Raw genomic sequence first — 18,382 nt, 5'->3', positions numbered from 1 at the left:
TTTCGGTTCTCTTTGTAGATTGAGGGCTATCTACCTAAACATTACCTGCCATCTATTGTGAGGCTCTGTGGAAAACTTGAGATGTTCGACAGACTGCTACCGAAACTCAAAGCAACTGACCATAGGGTGAGTGAATACAAGCTGGATTTAGTTTGACTTCTACACATTTTAATTTGATTGTTCCTTTTTTCCTCTAGTTGCAAGTTGAGCTCGAATGTTCTTTTTTCTTGGTTCCTTTTCTGGTGATTAGTTCTGGTTCACTGACAGCAGCTACAATCCTATAGGTTCTTCTTTTTTCTACAATGACAAGATTGCTTGATGTAATGGAGGATTACCTGGTTTGGAAGAAGTATAAGTACCTTAGGTTGGATGGGCACACTTCTGGCCATGAAAGAGGAGCTCTTATTGATAAATTTAATGACCCTAATTCTCAAGCATTCATTTTTCTTCTTAGGTATGTTACAATTGTATCACTAGTTCTTATAAAGGGAGCTTAGCGAACTCATGAGGCACAAAACATGTTTGGGCTGCTGATTTGATTAATGTTTAAAGGATTTACCTATTTGACCGACAAATACTTAGCTCTGTGGTTCACTACCCCTTTTTGATAGTATACGAGCTGGAGGTGTTGGTGTCAATCTCCAAGCAGCTGATACTGTTATCATATTTGATACTGATTGGAATCCTCAGGTACCTAAATATCTAGCTATAATGTTGTGGGAATATATATAAACACTACATAAACTCATTCCTTTTGATATTATCCAGGTTGACCAGCAAGCACAGGCTAGGGCCCACAGGATTGGTCAGAAGAAGGAGGTTCTTGTTTTACGTTTAGAAACGGTAACGATTTCTTTTGATGCTATGTTGAAAGTTCATTTATTGAGTTAATAAATTGGAAGGGCATACCCAGTGATGATAGCTCGCGCACTTGGGGTTGGAGGATGGGAATTTCTAGGCAGCCTTTCCCTCCAGGACACAAGTAGATAGAAGGACTACTCAATGAGTCGAAATTGAAGAGGGTAAATAATATTTGTTGGTGAAAAGGTGGAAAGTATAGCTCAGAAAGAAAATGAATGATGTCACCAGTTGAATTCTTTGTGGTTAGACAGGACTACTTTGACACTTTAAAGAACTAAGTTTTTGGCTGTGTCCAACACTAATATTTTGAACTGGTGTAGAGGATTATGTAGTATCCTGAGAGCATACTATTTTGGCATATCTGAGAGAACCTTGTCATCATCTAATAAATGAATTAACAAAAAAAGTTTATGAGGCCATGCGCAATGCAAGGTGCTTAGGCACGAGTGCTTAAAGAAAGGACGTTGCCTCATTATCAAGCACATGTATAAAAGTTAATCTCTCCAATGAAAGCTGGTGCTTAAATACGCTCAACCACCATGTTAGCACACCTTAAGCAATTGCAAACTTAAGCATCCTATCCACCTTATGGGCCCCTGGTGCATATGAAAACAATTTTCCACACTATGTGTAAGCACCTCCATTGTAAATCCCTGAGAATGTCTACTGCAGATATACTTCATTGTATAACATCTCCATGGTTAGATACATGCATGACAACCTTATTATCTGAGAAATGAATAGGCAGAAAAGCTTGTGAGAGCATTTATTTCACAGGTTGTCGTTATATTACTTCCTAGTGGGTTAGATAAATGCATGCTGCTTTTGGGGGACCCCATGCTTTCTTTCTTTTTCCTGTTCTCAATCTCATTTCTTAAGTATACAGTATCCCTGTGTTTCCCTTGTGTGAACTCACCTTACCATTAACAATTTAATGCAAGTACTGGAGGGCTGCACTTAGGTTTCAAATCAAGTTAAGAAGAAGATTAAAACTCGAATTTAAGTATCGATCTTATAACTTCAAAATTCTTATTAAAATTTATTAAATATGTCATTTAATTAAGATGATATCATGATTCTTATTAATTACCTGTGAGATTTCAATTCCAAATTCATCTTTGATAGCAAGATTCAAAAAACATGTGTGCTACAGTTAGCACATGATTGAACAATGCTGGAACAAATTGAATGTTTGTCTATTTTGTTTATTGACATCTAGGATGAATTTACACTTAAACTTTGCATTTCCACTTAATTTTTTATGGATCACATGCATGGTGTTTCGACAATTTTTTTGAAACATTGTGACATGGTCATGTCCCTATTGTGGGGTGTAGGAGCAACTAGGTGGGCTGCGGGCCTTGGGATAGATTTATGGGCCAGAAAGCCTGGGAGGGAGCGGCTGGGGGCCACGTGAAACCATGCATGATTATTTTGCTTATATAATTATTGGACATTTCTTACATGGGTCATTTAAATATATATTGATAACCTGTTGATATGCGATTTGTTTGAAACAATCACACAACACAGAGAATAATAGAATCAAGGCACAAAATTATGGCAGCAGGCCATGCAGAAAATCATCTACAAAGAGTTTTCTTTATTGCAAATACCCATAGAGTAATTCCGAAAGAAAAATTACAAAGGTAGAAATTAGCAGCAGATCATCAGAACAATGCATAGGGAAAATCACCCTAATTTGCTCATTTCTACACTTCAGTCCTCCAATAAGACAGTAGAAGAAAATCAAGATATTTTTAATATAAAGTCTGAAGCGCTGCTATGTTATCTGGTGAGAGAAATACCAATTTGTACTTTAGGCACCATGAAGAGATATAACCCTCTTTAGAGCAATAGGAATAGGATCCTCGAAATTATATCATATACCCATTAGAGCAATTAGGCACCATGCAAGATGAATTGCATAGTCCAAATACCCAGCTGCCTTCAAGGAGAGATCAAAAGTGGCTTTGCTGCACACAACAAAATCTGAACATGAACGTTGTGTTGCACTGATCATCTACCTTTGTTGCATTGATCATGTACTTATAATTGATTAGAAGACCTTATATAACTGCATATGCGTTAGCAAGGCAAATTGGAGATTACACGTAGCATACTGTCGACCCTGACATCTCTGTTTGGGAGGCTGCAAATATCTTAATTCATGACCAGATCCTATTTATACAGAAGTACCCCAAATGCTTCAGCCATTACCATAGCCAAGAGATCCTATCGTTAGTCACTTAGTCTGATGAGCTCCCATGTGCTTCCATTTGGGTTGTACACATGCACATTCAATTTAAACAAATGAGAATATGGTATGAAAATATTTAGTTTTAAGAAAGAGGCGTACATTAGGGTAAGAGATGAACCATGAATTATGTAAAAAATTTGGCTGTGAAAATAGCAAACATGTACTTGACCTTTATATATGTTGTGCTTGATTAGGACCATATTCTTTTTTCAATAGAATAAACAATGTCACTGACAACCAATGGCACCAACACTACATGTTTCTTCCTCTAGGCAAACCGATGCCATAGCACTTATTTCGTTCCAAAACACAATTTTATTGATTTCTGAAGTATGTAAAGAAATGAGAAATAATGTGTATAGAGATACTACTTTACAAATCTGGAAAGGGAACCAGTAGAGTAGACGATGAGTTAAAGGTAAAGAATTCCTAGTTATGACATAGGTACTAAGTATATAAGATATACATTCATCACGAGGTACTACTATTATTGTCTCATCTTATTCATCAGTAGTATATAAATATATATGATATATAGAATTATCATTACATTACACATTCAGCCTAATACTGATAACACTTTTAGTTATTAGAGAATCTAAAATGTGCCTAAAGATCAATATAGTTATACCTGTGCAACCATCCTTGGAACAATGATACCCTGTTCCATTAAACATTGATCTTGAGTTGGAAAAAGTGCAAGTTGGATACGAACTATATGTGTCTTGTGCTAACTGAAGTATTACCAATCTGAACTCAAAATTTATGCCCTGGAAACGACAGAAAAGAAATTATCAAGAGGCAAACAGATGTAATGCAACAGCAAATAGGAAATTAGCCACAAATTCTTGTTGCTTACCATGTCATCGGTTACCTCAGCATACATGGATGTTCAGTTTGTTCTTCCTTCAAAACCACTACCAGGGAAGGCAAAGCCGTCCTCTTTATCACATATTTTCTGAAAAAAAAACAGATGCGATGTCTCCATCTTTGTCCATGTTACAACAATTCTTTAATCTTCAGTTTGTTGAATTGCACATTAACAATCCTATAGGGCCACATGGATATATGATTTTCAGTTTGTCGAATTACATGCAAATCATAACAGTAACAATCCTATAGGATTACATGGATGTATTCCTAGTTCCTAATCAATGAAGTGAGTAATTACCTTGCTTGTTGTAGTTGCCTAGGCCCTTCCGTCCTTGGTTGCCTACTACTGAACATGCCTGCAGCAATGTTGTCGGGCTGCTGCTAGGAGTGTTGCCATTGCACAGCAGCGTTGTGAGTGCTGCTCCACTGCTGCATCGCTGCCATACGGCTGTCCCCTGGCCACCACGGCACCACATAGACCTGCTGCAGATCGCAATCACATGTTAACAGGGCCATCGCGCAAGGCCGCACTCCTCCCCTCTTGCTACAGCCAGGTGCCCAGGTGACCGGTGGAGGCTCGAGCCAGGGAATAGGGGAGGAGAGGAAGGCATGAATGGGCTGGTTGGTAGGCAGAGGAGGACGGCCATGGATCTGACCGGAGCCGCAACCAGCGACATGCACCTTCTCCGTCGACCCACCCAAAGCATCCACACCGATGCCATCTAGTGATTCCGCCACCAGATCTAAGGCCCTCGGCCTCATCACAATGACCTCTTCGTCGTAGAGGGACCGCGTGCCCATGAGAGTAGAGGAGACGGCGGCAGAGACTCACCAGCAGAAGGCATCGGCGGCCACCACGAGTAGAGCAGTTGTGCCCTCCATCCGAACTCCGCCGCCCACCCCACCACTGAGCTCCGCCGCGTGCCCCTTTTGCCCCAGCCGCAGCCTCCAGGTGAGCTCCACTGCCCCGCCCCTTTCCTCAGACCATCGACACAAGAGGAACCAACGCCGCAACAGAAACAAAGTACAACACAGATGAATTAGCAACAGAGATCAAGATGAGGACCGTGATTTGTGTACTGGGCGGAGGTTAGACTCACCAATGGAAGAGAAAACAGCGGTGGCGCCACGCACAGAGGCGGCGGGAGCAGAGGGTCGATGGTCCACGTAGCCGTGAGCAACCGTAGGGGCCTGCAGGCGACCTCGCTGGCACCCAACTTCGGCGGCCGCAACGGAGCCCCGCCGCTGCGAAGTGCGAATGCCAGCGACACCTGCAGTGGAGCTCCGCCGCCGCCGCACCTGCGCTCGCCTCGCCCGCGCTCCATCGCCCGGCCTTGGGCCTGGATGCGCCGGCCGTCGCCCGCCGCCGCCGCATCTGCGCCCGTGCTCCTTCGCCCGACCTCACGCCTGGATCCGTTGGCCGACCCTCCTCTCCAACCCTAACCCTAGCAACTGCGGCGGCAGGGCGAAGCGGATGGCGGAGGTCGGAGGGGGTGGGGCGGCGGCGGGGGTCGAGAGGTGGGGAGCCCGGGAGGGAGCGGCGACCGGCGGCGGGGGCGGAGGGTAGCGGGGCGGCGGCGGGGCACGGTAGGGTTAGGTTTAGGGGAGGGGGCGGGGGTGGGGGAGCCAGGGGAGGGTGCGCGTGGAGATGGGGGACGCGGAGAGGCGGTAACGCGAGGTGGGCCGGAATTCAGGCCCAGCGGCGAGCCGTGTCTTCACACCACTGCCACGGGCGCCACGCGTCGCGGCAGGAACGCCGGAGCAACCGGAGGTGCGCTCGGCTCTTGCTGTATAGGCATTAGACTATTGGATATGAAATCCACGCTCACCTAAGAATCCACAGGAAACATAAATAAATGTATTTAACTTATGGAAATGCAGAAAAACATGATTGTTAATGATTTTCTTAGTAGAACTGATTGTTTCTGCTGCTGTTTAGAAGGCATAGCACAGTTCAACATTCTTCAATCCAAATTGAGAAAACCTTTTATTTTTTTTTGGTAATGCAAATAAATATAGTTGCTCCTTTGATACTGACTATGTACTAACCTTCTTGAGGAGTTTTTTCTTTATTATGTACTACCTCTGCCTTTAAATATGTGTTTAGGACAAGCTGATTAGTTAAAAAATGAACTAATTTACTTGTCCTAAATGTCATATATTTAAGAAAGGAGGGGTATTTGTTTGCGTCTTAGCTGATCCCCTGATTTTTTGATGACTTAAATATCATAAGGAGTACCTCTTGCTTTAACCGAAATTGGTACCTTCTTTAGTTGAGCTGAAAATTTTCAACATTGAAATTTGTTTTGACTTTTAATCTATTTTGCTGAATATAAGGTCCGGACTGTTGAAGAGCAAGTCAGGGCTTCAGCAGAACACAAATTAGGTGTTGCTAATCAAAGTATAACTGCTGGTTTTTTTGACAATAACACAAGGTAAATTCTTCTGTTGGCTCAAATAATTTAGCACCCCACTGACTGGCCCCTTCCTCTCCCTCCCTGATTCATACTGCTGGGGTGTTATTGTAGTGCTGAAGATCGAAGGGAGTATCTTGAATCACTACTACGTGAGTGTAAGAAGGAAGAAGCAGCTCCAGTGTTAGACGATGATGCTCTGAATGATATTCTTGCTCGGAGGTAAGATCTGTTTTGATGTGACTCATTTGAGACTATGAACGTTTGTATTAACATAACATTGCGCTTCACCCTTTTTACTGCAGTGAAGCTGAGATTGATGTATTTGAATCTATTGACAAGCAAAGGAGAGAAGAAGAAATGGTATGCTGAATTTATATAAGTTTCTTGCAGCTAAAGCTTTTACACATCTTCCTTCTTGTAATTTCTGTTGCATCCTTGCAGGCGGCTTGGCAAAAGGTGGTTCAGGATGGTTCTACTAGTGGGCTAGACCCTGAAGTATTGCCTTCTCGTCTTGTAACTGATGATGATCTCAAGCCCTTCTGCCATGCTATGAAGCTTTACGAGCCATCAAATGTGAAAAGTGTAAAGGTGAATGTGAGGAAGAAGGGTGAAATTGGAGGCCTTGATACACAGCATTATGGAAGGGGTAAACGAGCTCGTGAGGTCAGTTGCACATTGTCTTTAGTTGTATCTCTCACTTGTGGTCGGATAAATTTTATTTACTAATTCATGGATACACTTATAGGTTCGCTCTTATGAGGACCAATGGACCGAAGAAGAATTTGAAAAACTTTGTCAAGCTGATTCTCCCGACTCACCCCAACCTGGTGGTATGTCGAAGGATTTAGATATTCCTAAAAGCATTAAGCCTGAAATTCTTGCGGACAGTTCAAAAGAACCAGAGCAAATGAGGAAAGAGGCATCCCCAACTGTTGGGGACTCCCCACCAGCGAAACGGCGGAGAGGTAGACCTAAAAGGTCGGATATTTTCTTATCTCCTACTACAGCTCCAACTGATGCTGTCAAACATGAGACTGGAACCACACAGGATGGTAGTTCAGCTACACCAGCAAGTACCATCCATTCTGATGCACCAGCTACTCCAATCCATTCTGATGCACCAGATGTTAACGTGCATTCTATTTCGCCAGCTGATGTTAACAAACAAGAGTTTGGTACTGAGACTAAGCCTTCTGGTTCTGTCACTGTTCTGGAAGGGCCTGTAGAAAAGGAAATTGGTTCATCAATACAGAGTGTTCATAATGTAGCAGCTACTCCAGCACCTCATCAACCAGCTAGAGGCAGGAAAGTCCAAGCAGGAGAAACACCTCGCAGACGAGGCCGAAAACCAAAATCTCTAACGCCATCTGGTCTAGATGATGTTAGCCTTAACCCAACTGTTTCAGCTGGTAGTGGAGTGGCAGACACTAGTTGTGTTTCTTCATATACTCAACTGAATACTTTCCCATCACAAGGGAGTGCTGTGGCAGTGGCAGGAATCCAGAGGGATTTGGTCGCAGTTAAACTGGATACATCGTTACCAGATAGCGGTAAGCATATTTCTCCTGTTCACGAAGGAGATAAAGGTGCGACCATTTCAACAACTGTGGCAAAAGATATTTGTACTGGAACTGTGACATCAGACAATACTATGACGCTGGCACCAAATACTCATAATGAAAATGTTGGATTGCTTCAAGTGGCACCTGCACCTACTATGCCTGTGGTTTCAGAAGGATTGGTGGAAACATCACATGTTGCGGTGGTGGATAAGCCTGTTGAAAAGCAATCTGCTTCACGTCGCCGCAGAAAGAAAACATCTGGTAGTGAGGATTCTGGGGTCAGCACTAGACAAAGATCAGCTATGAAGAAATCGTATTACACTGTTAACATTGATGAAGTTGCTTCTGGTATGACCCAAAGTGAGAAATCAGGAATAATGAAGGAAAGAGATGGCAGTTCACTTCAAAATACTTCTAATGATGTGCCAAATATTAACTTACCATTGCCTGAGAAGTCTGGGTACGATTCTCAACCAAGCACACCTATAGCGGTCCCAATCAATGAAGCTACACTACCTAGTGCTTATAATGATACCTGTGCTACTCATTCTGAAATTATACTTGCCACATCTGCCAATCCTCCTGTTGTTGATAAACCGGTTGATTTGCACCTTGATGCGCCTGTTCCTGTTACTTCCCAAAATCAAGGACAACTCAAGACAGGGGAGGACCGTGTGGCAATGTGCTCTGAAGCCACTGCTATTAAGGATGCCACTGTGGTACCATCTGAGGTTGACAGCGCTCCTCCAAATAAAGCACCAGGCAGGAGGAGAAAAGGGTCGGCTCGGGAACCACGGAGCAGAAGTAATTCTGCAACAGCTACAAGTGAACGATGCACCCGACTTACTGGATTGAAGCAGGCGGAGGACATAAAAAAGTTAGAGATATCAGCGAGGCCAATCACAACAGTCGAGCAACTGGGAGCTGACTCTTTAAGAGCTGAGGTTACCACCGCTTCAATTTGTGAAGCAGAGAAGAATCCTGGGAGTCATGTGTCATCTGACATTTCAATTCTGATGGGGAGTCATGTGTCAGGGGCATCAGTTACTGAAGAGACAACTGCCACGATGATGACGCAAACTCCTGCAGTGGTTAAATCAGAAGAAAGAAAACTTCCAGGTGATTTACAAGGTATCATTTATTACTCCCAGACTGCAGTTCTGGTTTCAGATGACGAGTAGCACATTCTATGCTTTTACTTAAATTCCAGTAGTAACAGTGCCTGACATTACTTGTGTACGTCTTCATGTTTCCTTTTTCCTAGGTTCTGATTTTGATAGTTCAGTACCACAAACGAAGCTGGTTTCAGCTGTGGAACCAGCACCTGCAATTGCTGAACACATGCAAGGTACTCCTTCCAACACACATGTGCATACACAAGCAGTCTTGGTCCAGATGAGGAAAACAGTATTTTATTTGCTGCTATTCTTACTGGTAAAATAGTTAAAATGACTTATATAGTTATATTTCTTATGCATTGCTGCTTTTGTTTTCAGGTACTGAAGTTAATAGTTCAGAACAGACAAAAGTGGTTTCAGCTGCTGAATCAGCACCTGATGAACATGTGCAAGGTACTTTTTATACTCATTCACCCACTCTTGTGCCACAATTCTGGGCCCAGATGAGAAAAGTAGAACACTATTTGCTGTTATTTTTCAACATTATTAGTACCAGATGCCGACACTATGCATAGTTTTAAGCTTTTTTTTTCAGGTATACAGGTTGATAGCTCAGAACAACCAACGAAGACATTCTCAGCTGCGGAATCAGCGCTTTCAAATAATGAAGAACATGCAGCGCATGGAATGCATCTTAAGGCTGCTGATGTTAATATGCTTACCTGTAGTACAGCAACAGACATATTGCAGGATAAAATTGATAGCAGTGCTGCTTGCCACTCAGATGCACCGTGTACAGATGAAATTGCAAGGCAGTCTGATTCATCACTACTAGATGTTAAAGCTCCTCATGATGCCTCAGCTAAATACACTCCTGGCTCCACCAAAGATGATGTCTTGCACAGTGAAGGCACTGATGTTGTTGTCACTGTTTCTAAGCAAGACGACGTGAAAATTGATGACACGCAAGCTGATGATATTTCTAGGGGTTCGCCTGCTACTTCACAATCAATTAAGTCAGATCAGCCTCCAGATCAAGTTGAGGGTTCGGAGAATAGGAAGGAACAGGTGAAACTGGAAGAAACATTGAATAAGAGTTCTGGTGAAGATCAAGCTCATAATCAGGGCAATGAAACTTCTCATAATGCAACATTATTAACAAACTCTCCTTCAGAATACTTGAATGAGAGTTGTTCTGCTCAGGTATATGGTGACACATTTAAAAGTAAAGAAAATATTGTTGAAGTTCATGCTACCATGAATATTGATGTCCCTGAGGAATCTCTGGATGCTTCATCCGCACAATCTCAGAAAGAGGCCAGCATGACAGACGGTGTATCTACTGATGGTGATACATTTGAAACTAAAATAACTCCTGTTGAAACCCATGCTGCCATGAATACTGATGGTCCTGAGAAAGCCCACGATCAATCTGATAAAGAGTCCAGCATGGCAGAAGTTAGTGTCTCTACCGATAGACATAGTAGTCCCACAGTTTGCAAAGCACATAATGATCTTGAGGGCCAGGTATCTTGTGAAGAAATCTTGGTTAGGGCTGGTGGTGACAACCGAACCCATAGCAATACAAATGATGTTTCTAATGGTGAAAAAGAGGACGCCATTGTTAGTCCTGTTGACGCCACAAGAGAACCAATAGAAGAAAGTGCCATTAATGTTTCAGAAGATTCTAGTATGAATAAGCAAAGCTGCACCTTGCATTTTGGAAATGATCCCCCTGTAAATACACCAGTGACAGTTGAGTCTAAGAAAGTTATTGGTGATGCTGAAATTGTTTGTGCTGGCGGGTTAGAATCTTCTGGTACTGAGACTGAAACAGTGGGTATCAATGAGATCTCTATTGCTGATCTTGAGAGAACCAAAAAACCAGGGGATTTGGACGAAAAAACTGGCAGTCCGCTCTGTGGTGATGTTCTAGGTACATCACATTCCATGATAGGTGTTGTGTGTGAAAAAGCCCCTACTGAAGATCTGACTGCAGGTAGCCATTCAGAAGCACCTAGTTCCCTTGTTGCTCTAGAACCAGCTCAAGAAACTACTGTTGCAAACACAGTAGTATTTATGGACGCCTGCAACACAGAACCTGATGGTGATTCTACTATTGCTGAAGGAGCAAAACATACTGTAGAAATGGTTCATTCGGCAGAAGAGCAATCTGCTGCATCTGAACATGCTGAGACACAGGAAAAGGCAACTGTGATTTGTGGTCCAATGTTAAATGAATCTGAGACTGCAGGGTTGGAAGATGACTGCTCATTACTGAAGCATAGTGGTCGTACTGCCTCATCTGAGCTTCTTGTTGTAACATCCAATCCAATCAGTGAAACTTCTGATATTCAAGTGGAATCGGAGGCAACAAAATCAGAAGGGTACTGCGCAGCAGAGAATGGCATTGGTAAATCTGAAACTATCATGGAATCGGAACCAACTAAAGAAACTGCTGTTCCTATGCAAGAGGATGTTACAGAAGCTAACGATACTATTGCTACATACAAAGCATGCGATGATTCTGAGAATCATGCATTTGGGGAAGCGTCTATGGAAATGCAATCAGAGATCAAGGCAGCATCTTCTATTCAGTCTGGTGCAGAAAATGTAATAAAACAGGCTCCTGCGCTGTCTGATGGAATGGAACAAACCAATATGGCTTCAGCTTCAGAACTAGGACCTGAAAATGATAAATATATGCAAGGTACTTTTATCACGTGACACGCCATAGTTCTTGGTTAGAAAAGTAGTATGCCCTGTGCTGTTATTTTCTGTGGTAATGGTAACATTTGCTGATATTTCTGTCTTTTCTCCCTTTTTTTTCAGGCACTGAAGTTAATAGTTCAGACCAACAACCGAAGATGTTCTCACCTGCTAGTGATGAACATGTGCAAGGTACTCATTCTAACCCACTTGTGCCCACACACGTGCCATAATTCATGGCTCAGATGAGAATAATACATCCTTTGCTGCTGCCGTTTTTCAATCGTCAATAGTAACAGTGGCTTGTGTTTCTTATCATTCTTAGCTCTTCTTTTTTTTTTCAGATGTTATGGTTCACATTTCCAAACAACAAACAGAGATGGTTTCAGATGCAGAGATTGGCACATTGTGCATCCAGGAGGCTGCTATTGTTGATCATGACAAAATAAGAGAAACAGTTGATCCACATGACATAAGAACACAGGCTTCTGCATTATCTGGAAGTGGCTTGCTTGGTAACCCGCACCCCTTTCATCTCCTCAGCACAATGCACGTACTTTTCGTCGTTTAATGCATGTATGGGCCTAGGCACTCATATGCATCTGCATTTTTCAGCTGTCGAGGCACATGGTTCAGAACAAAAAATAGTATCTTCACCAGGTGTGCACAGTGTTTAAAACTCTGGAGTAGTTAATATTCACATAAATATTTATGCATGCCTTTGCTGTTTCCTTTTTCCCAGGCGAAGAGATTAATAGTTCAGAACAACAAACAAAAATTGATTCGGTTGCAGAGATTCAATCAGCAGACGTCATGGATACTGCCATTGCTGATCATGAGGAAACAGGTGATCAGAGTGGCGTAAGTACACATGCTCCTCTATCAATTGAATCTGAAGAAAAAGGATCATCTGGAATTGATTTGCATGGTGAGCACTAATATATCTAGCTCTGCATTTTTATGCTTATACTTTTGCAGTATTGAAATTTGTGAGCAACTTGCTAGTCAATTAGAACTTTATCTAATCTGTACTGATGATCTAGGATGCAACATGCATGAAGTGCATCAGGCAACTGGTGATGGTGCTATATTATCATCTGGTGGAGAACAGGACATTTTGCGAGATAACATGGGTAATGATGGTGGTGTGGAGCTACCAGCTTGTCAAAGAAAAACAGATTTTGAGGGTGACAAGGATTATTCTACTGATCCTTCTGCAACGACCCTGGTGATGGCTGAATCTTGTAAAGATACGAGTGATGCAGAAATTGTTTCTGCTGGCAATATAGAATCTTCTGGTGGCGGTGATATTGAAACAGTTGGTATCCAGGAGGCTACTGATTTTGCCGATCATGGTGAGAATGGCATTCCTTTTGCATTGTTTAATCTCAATATTGCATATCTTGGTTTAGTACTCACTTGCAAATGGCTTTTCAGGTATTGAGGCTCATGGTTCAGAACAAATGAAGAAGGTTTCAGTTGCACAAGCGGCATCTACTCTGGCTTTAGTAGGATATTCTTCTTCAGAAGACTCAATGTTGGATGATTCTACCCGAGCAGCTGATGGTGGCGATTCTTTGGATAGTAAAGGAGCTGGTGTTGATGGCCAAGAAACTACATCAACTCAAATCACTTCAACTCTTCCAGAGAATACGGACATGGATTGGCAAAGCTGCCCCTTGCAATCTGGGAATGATTCTCCTGCAACTGCTGCAGCGGTGTTTGAATCTGATAAAGATACTGGCGATGCTGGAGCTGCTTGCGTTGGCAAGACAGAATCTTCTACTGGAGTTGGGATTGAAATTATGGGTGTCCACACAACTTCCATTGCTGATCAGCAAGAAACAGTGGGAACAGGTGATCTCAACAAGGAAAATGGCAGTTTGCAACTTGGTGATGGCTGTGGTACATCATGTTCCACATTAGTTATTGCGTGTGACAAAGCACCTAGTGGAGAAGAGGTTATTGCGGTTAGCCATTCAGAAGTGTCCATTTCAGTTGGACTAGCTGCTGCACAATCAACTCAAGAAGCTACCGTTTCAGAGGAAACTGTTATCTATGAAAAAGCAACTAGTGGAGAAGACCTTATCGTAGGTAGCTGTTCAGGTGCGCCCACATCAGTGGTACTAGTTGGTAGTGAATCAACTCAAGAAACTATGTCGAACCAAGAACAAATTATAGATGCTGTGGGTTCTAAGCATGAAAGCAAGACTGAAGATGTTAAAGCTTCTGAAGAGCAACCACTATTTCAACGTGTTGATTCACATGCAAAGACAACTGAGATCTGTTGTCATATGCTGGAGGAATCCATAGAAAACTTGATAAATGATGTCTCAGCACCTAAGGATGGTAGCCATACTGCCTTGTCTGAGCGAGTTGCAGAACCCAAGCCAATTGATGAAACTTCTGTTATGCAAGTGGAACTGACAACGAGTACAGGGGATGAATGTGCAGCAGAGGATCACAATGTTGCTTCATCTGAAACTGTTATGGAATTGCAGCCCGTTCAAGAAATTGTTGTTCCTATGCAAGAGGATGGTAAAGAAGCTAATGATGCTGATATTGCTCGTGAAGAATGCAAAGATCTTGAGGGTCATGCATCCGGTGATGTGTCAATGGCAGTAGAATCAGAAATTGTTGCTAGGCAAGGGGATGTCACAGAAGTTAATGATACTACTATCATCAGCGAAGTATGCAAAGGTACCGAGTCTCATGTATCTGGTGAAGTACGAATTCCAGTAGAGTCATTGTCATTCAAGGTGGAACTGCCGAATGAAACAGATGACTTTCAAGGTACATCCCCGCCCCTTTTTTTTCTTTTCCCACTCCCCACAAATTTTGATCGGATTTTTTTTGAACCACCTAAATGGAGTCAATATATTTTTGTAGGCCCGAATCAATGGATGCAACTCGATGAGCATGAGGTGCGAGATTCGACTATAGTGGGAGCTGAGGTATTAAACACCGAGTCTACACCTGGGGGTGCAATTGCAAATTCTGGTGGTGCTGACACTGAACAGAAATTGCCACCTTCATCTGGTGAGGCCATGGCAGGCACATCTAGTGAGCCACCCAACCAAGAGGCTCAGGAGACTTCAAGCTCTGACCCTTCAGGAAATGATGAAATTGCAAAGATAGAAGAGGAGGGACTGCTAAACTGCCAAACTGCTCAAGGTGGTGAAAATGTAAAACTTGGTGAAGCCGACACTGAAGTGCAATTGCCACCTTCATCTGTTGAGGCCACGGTTGGCATATGTAGTGAGCCACCCAGCCATGAGGTGAAGGAGGCTCCAAGCAGTGATCCATCAGGGAGTAATGAAAATGTCGAGATGGAAAATGCTGATGCTGCTCAGGGACTGCTGAACACCGAACCTGCTCCTGGTGGTGAAAATGCAAAGCTTGGTGAAGCTGACACTGAAGTGCAATTGCCACCTTCATCAGTTGAGGAGGCCATGGTAGAGATATGTAGTGAGACACCCAGCCATGAGGTGAAGGAGGCTCCAAGCAGTGATCCATCAGGGAGTAATGAAAATGTCGAGATGGAAAAAGCTGCTGCTGCTCAGGTACTGATAAACACTGAACCTGCTCCTGGTGGTGAAAATGTGAAGCATGGTGAAGCTGACACTGAAGTGCAATTGCCACCTTCATCTGTTGAGACCATGGTAGACATATGTAGCGAGCCACCCAGCCATGAGGTGAAGGAGGCTCCAAGCAGTGATCCACATCCATCAGTGAGTAATGAAAATGTTGAGACAAAAAATGCTGCTGTTGTTGCTGCTCAGGTACTGCTAAACCCCGAACCTGCTCCTGGTTGTGAAAATGCAAAGCATGGCGATGCTGACACTGAACAGCAATTGCCACCTTCCTCTGGTGAGCCGATGGTAGACATGTCTCGTGAGCTACCAAGCCAAGAAGTAAAGGAGGCTCCAAGCATCAACACTTTGGGAAATGATGGAGATGCGAAGATGGAAGAGGCCCCTGCTGCTCAGGGACCACTAAACAGGGAAACTGCTTATGGTGTTGAAAATGCAAAACTCGTTGAAGCTGGCATGGAGTTGCAATTGCCACCTTCATCTGGTGAGGCAATGGTAGAGATATCTAGTGAGCCACTCAACCATGATGCCGGCCGTGAATCTTCAAGACTTGCTGGAGCTGATACGGAACTGCAGTCGCCACCATCTGGTGAGGCTATGGTAGATACATGTAGTGAGCCACCCAGCTCCCAAGAGGTAAATGAGGCTCCAAGCAGTGATGCGTCGGGAAATGATGAAAATTCAAAGACGGAAAAGACTGACGCTGCTGTGCAGGGACTTCTAAACACCGAACCTGCTCTTAGTGGCAAAAATACAGAACTCTATGAAGCTGACACAGAAAAGCAAACGATTCCAGTGTCCGCAGAGGTTATGGTAGAATCATCTAGTGAGCCTCCCAGCCAAGAGGGAAGGGAAGCTCCGACCACTGACCTGTCGGGGGATGATGAAAAAGCTAAGTCGGCGAGGGCAGCAGTTGTTGCGGAACTTTTTGGAGATGCAACAGAAGGCGGATCAGATCAGCCATTGCTGTCTCCTAGAAGTCAAGGCGAGGATGCAGATGCTGATGGAGGTGTAGAGTAAATTATGCAAATATTGTACTAAGAACTACTAGAATCCGTGTAAGTAAGAACTGCCATTGGAGCTTTAGTTGTGAGTTGTAACCCGTGGAAGCTTTTACTGAAATTAATGCTAGTTTACGTGGTGCGGAGATTACAGCAGCAGTGGCGCATGACAGTTCATTGTTTTCAAACGTGTGGATGCTCGCTGAACTGGTGTGTGTCGCTTGATCCACCTTACATCGCATTATGTTGTTAAGCCACGGTTCATTTTCTGTTAATCGAAGTCTGGCATGGCGCGGCGGCGTTCCGATCCACCATGTGAGTCCATGACCGGCCGCCATAAAAGTCGGACACTTCGATAGGCTTGTTGGTTCTTGGTCCGGAGATCAGATGGCCCATGCACATCCACATCATCAAGGGCATGGCAATCTTGAGCGGGCTAGCAGTCGGTGGTCGGTATAGGGTTTATCAGTCCAAGAAGATAGCATCATCCCAGGCTCAAAAAATAATAAAAAAAAGAACTGAAGAAGAAGATTTGCATCATCCTCCATTCGCTTGGCTGGTGGCTGGTGCTGATTTGTTATGAGAGAACAGTAATGTTGACTGACTGGTGGCTGGTGCTGATTTAGTCTAAGAGAACAGTACTGTTGGCTGGTTGGCTGACAAGCCAAGCGAACACAGCGAATTGCCTCATCACACAAGGAGATAAGATATGGTATCAGTTCAAGAACCTCGAACTGTGGTGCCTGCTAGGTTGCTAGTTCCTCCGTTCTAAAATAAATGTAATTTTAAGATCAAACATGCAAATCAATGTATATGGTGAAATTAAAAAATACTCCTTGTTCTTTGTGAAAAGAATCCGAACACAACCTTGTCTTTTTTTTAAGAAGACACCGGTTACTCTTGTTTTTTATAGTAATTAGATTAAAATAGCATATTTTTTTGGGACAAATTTCAAACTAGATGTCAGCAGCAGCAGGCAGCAATCCGTGGCCGGCGCCTCAGAAGTCAGAAATACAACCACTAGACGGGTGGCGACCGCCCCATGCCCCTATCCGTGATCCCGTCCAACATGTCCACTGTCCTTGTCCAGCTCGTGCCGCCGCCGCCGCCGCCGCCGCAGGCACTGCGTCAGGCGACGACTCCTTCTACCCAGCCGAGCTGCAGGATCGGAGCCTCTCATCTCTATCCGATGTCGATCAGAGGATTTCCTAATTCCGTGTGGTGTCCGGGCGCGCGTGCATGCAAGCGACGCGGCACGGCGTGGCAGCGGGGGCCGGTGGTGAGAGTCAGCGACTGCCAATCAATCATAACGCAGAGTGGTTTTTGTCAAAGTGCTTTTTGTGAAGCGTCAGCGAGATTAGAGGTCTAGAGGAAAGCTCTAGAATCTTCTGACCAGTGGTTACTGTCACGGTACAGGTTTACTTGGACCTGCTCCAGTGGCCTCCAGCCAGCCAGCAGTATTTTCCTCTCACACCACTTCAGCAACAGCCTCCAGCACCAGCAAGCCAACAGTGTTTTCCTCTCATACTACTTCAGCAGCAGCCTCCAGCACCAGCCAAACGAACAACGCCTTGGTGGCGTTGAGGACGTGGAGCTCTGATCTTCACAGGCCTTCAGCCGACATGTTGACTATGGCCGTGTTTGGTTTTCTAGAAAGGAATCTAGAACGCGTCTTCTAGACTCCGCATGAAGGACTAAATGAAATCTATTTGTAAAACTTTTTTAGAGATGGATGTAACTTTTCGTAATGAATCTAATAATAGTAATTAATCGATGATTGGCTACAGTAATACTACAATAACTATCCTCTAATCACGCGATCAAATGCCTTATTAGATTCATCTTATACTACAGTAACCTAGTTTTGGAGTTGGTATTGTAAACTGACTTTGTTTCACACCATAATTAGCGGTCAAATTATTACTATTCCTGAAATTCCAGAAAACCAAACAAGGTCTATGTCTTTTCCAAAGAAAAAGCTAGACAAA

At 43.6% G+C, this 18,382-nt stretch overlaps 1 protein-coding gene and 1 long non-coding RNA gene across 6 annotated transcripts in view; one reads left to right on the top strand and one right to left on the bottom strand.

Moving 5' to 3' along the window:
* The window catches only part of LOC120670093 (chromatin structure-remodeling complex protein SYD-like), a 35,666-nt gene extending 19,084 nt beyond the window's left edge, over positions 1-16,582 (top strand). Inside the window, exons 23-41 of the mRNA XM_039950082.1 lie at positions 19-126; positions 285-454; positions 612-690; positions 769-843; positions 6,332-6,429; positions 6,523-6,630; positions 6,714-6,771; positions 6,853-7,074; positions 7,157-9,104; positions 9,238-9,321; positions 9,470-9,544; positions 9,687-11,801; positions 11,924-11,992; positions 12,145-12,315; positions 12,416-12,460; positions 12,543-12,728; positions 12,844-13,155; positions 13,238-14,593; positions 14,690-16,582. Coding sequence (XP_039806016.1) covers positions 19-126; positions 285-454; positions 612-690; positions 769-843; positions 6,332-6,429; positions 6,523-6,630; positions 6,714-6,771; positions 6,853-7,074; positions 7,157-9,104; positions 9,238-9,321; positions 9,470-9,544; positions 9,687-11,801; positions 11,924-11,992; positions 12,145-12,315; positions 12,416-12,460; positions 12,543-12,728; positions 12,844-13,155; positions 13,238-14,593; positions 14,690-16,413 — 9,003 coding nt within the window. The 3' untranslated portion in view covers positions 16,414-16,582. The remainder of the gene's footprint in view (positions 1-18; positions 127-284; positions 455-611; positions 691-768; positions 844-6,331; positions 6,430-6,522; positions 6,631-6,713; positions 6,772-6,852; positions 7,075-7,156; positions 9,105-9,237; positions 9,322-9,469; positions 9,545-9,686; positions 11,802-11,923; positions 11,993-12,144; positions 12,316-12,415; positions 12,461-12,542; positions 12,729-12,843; positions 13,156-13,237; positions 14,594-14,689) is intronic.
* Positions 2,772-5,174, bottom strand: LOC120670094. 5 transcript variants are annotated; one of them, XR_005673056.1, is made up of 5 exons: positions 4,827-5,158; positions 4,293-4,477; positions 3,981-4,169; positions 2,930-3,891; positions 2,772-2,853 (listed from the first exon to the last, which is right to left on the bottom strand). It is a non-coding gene; the product is annotated as an uncharacterized LOC120670094 (long non-coding RNA). The 5 variants fall into 5 exon arrangements; XR_005673055.1 differs by having other exon boundaries at positions 2,772-2,837; positions 4,827-5,157; XR_005673058.1 differs by lacking the exon at positions 2,772-2,853 and having other exon boundaries at positions 2,917-3,891; positions 3,981-4,079; positions 4,827-5,174.
* Positions 16,583-18,382: the final 1,800 nt, after the last annotated feature.

This window comes from Panicum virgatum, chromosome 4N, assembly GCF_016808335.1.
Source record: "Panicum virgatum strain AP13 chromosome 4N, P.virgatum_v5, whole genome shotgun sequence".
In the NCBI taxonomy this organism is placed as follows: domain Eukaryota; kingdom Viridiplantae; phylum Streptophyta; class Magnoliopsida; order Poales; family Poaceae; genus Panicum; species Panicum virgatum.
This window is presented reverse-complemented; position numbering and strand designations above follow the sequence as displayed.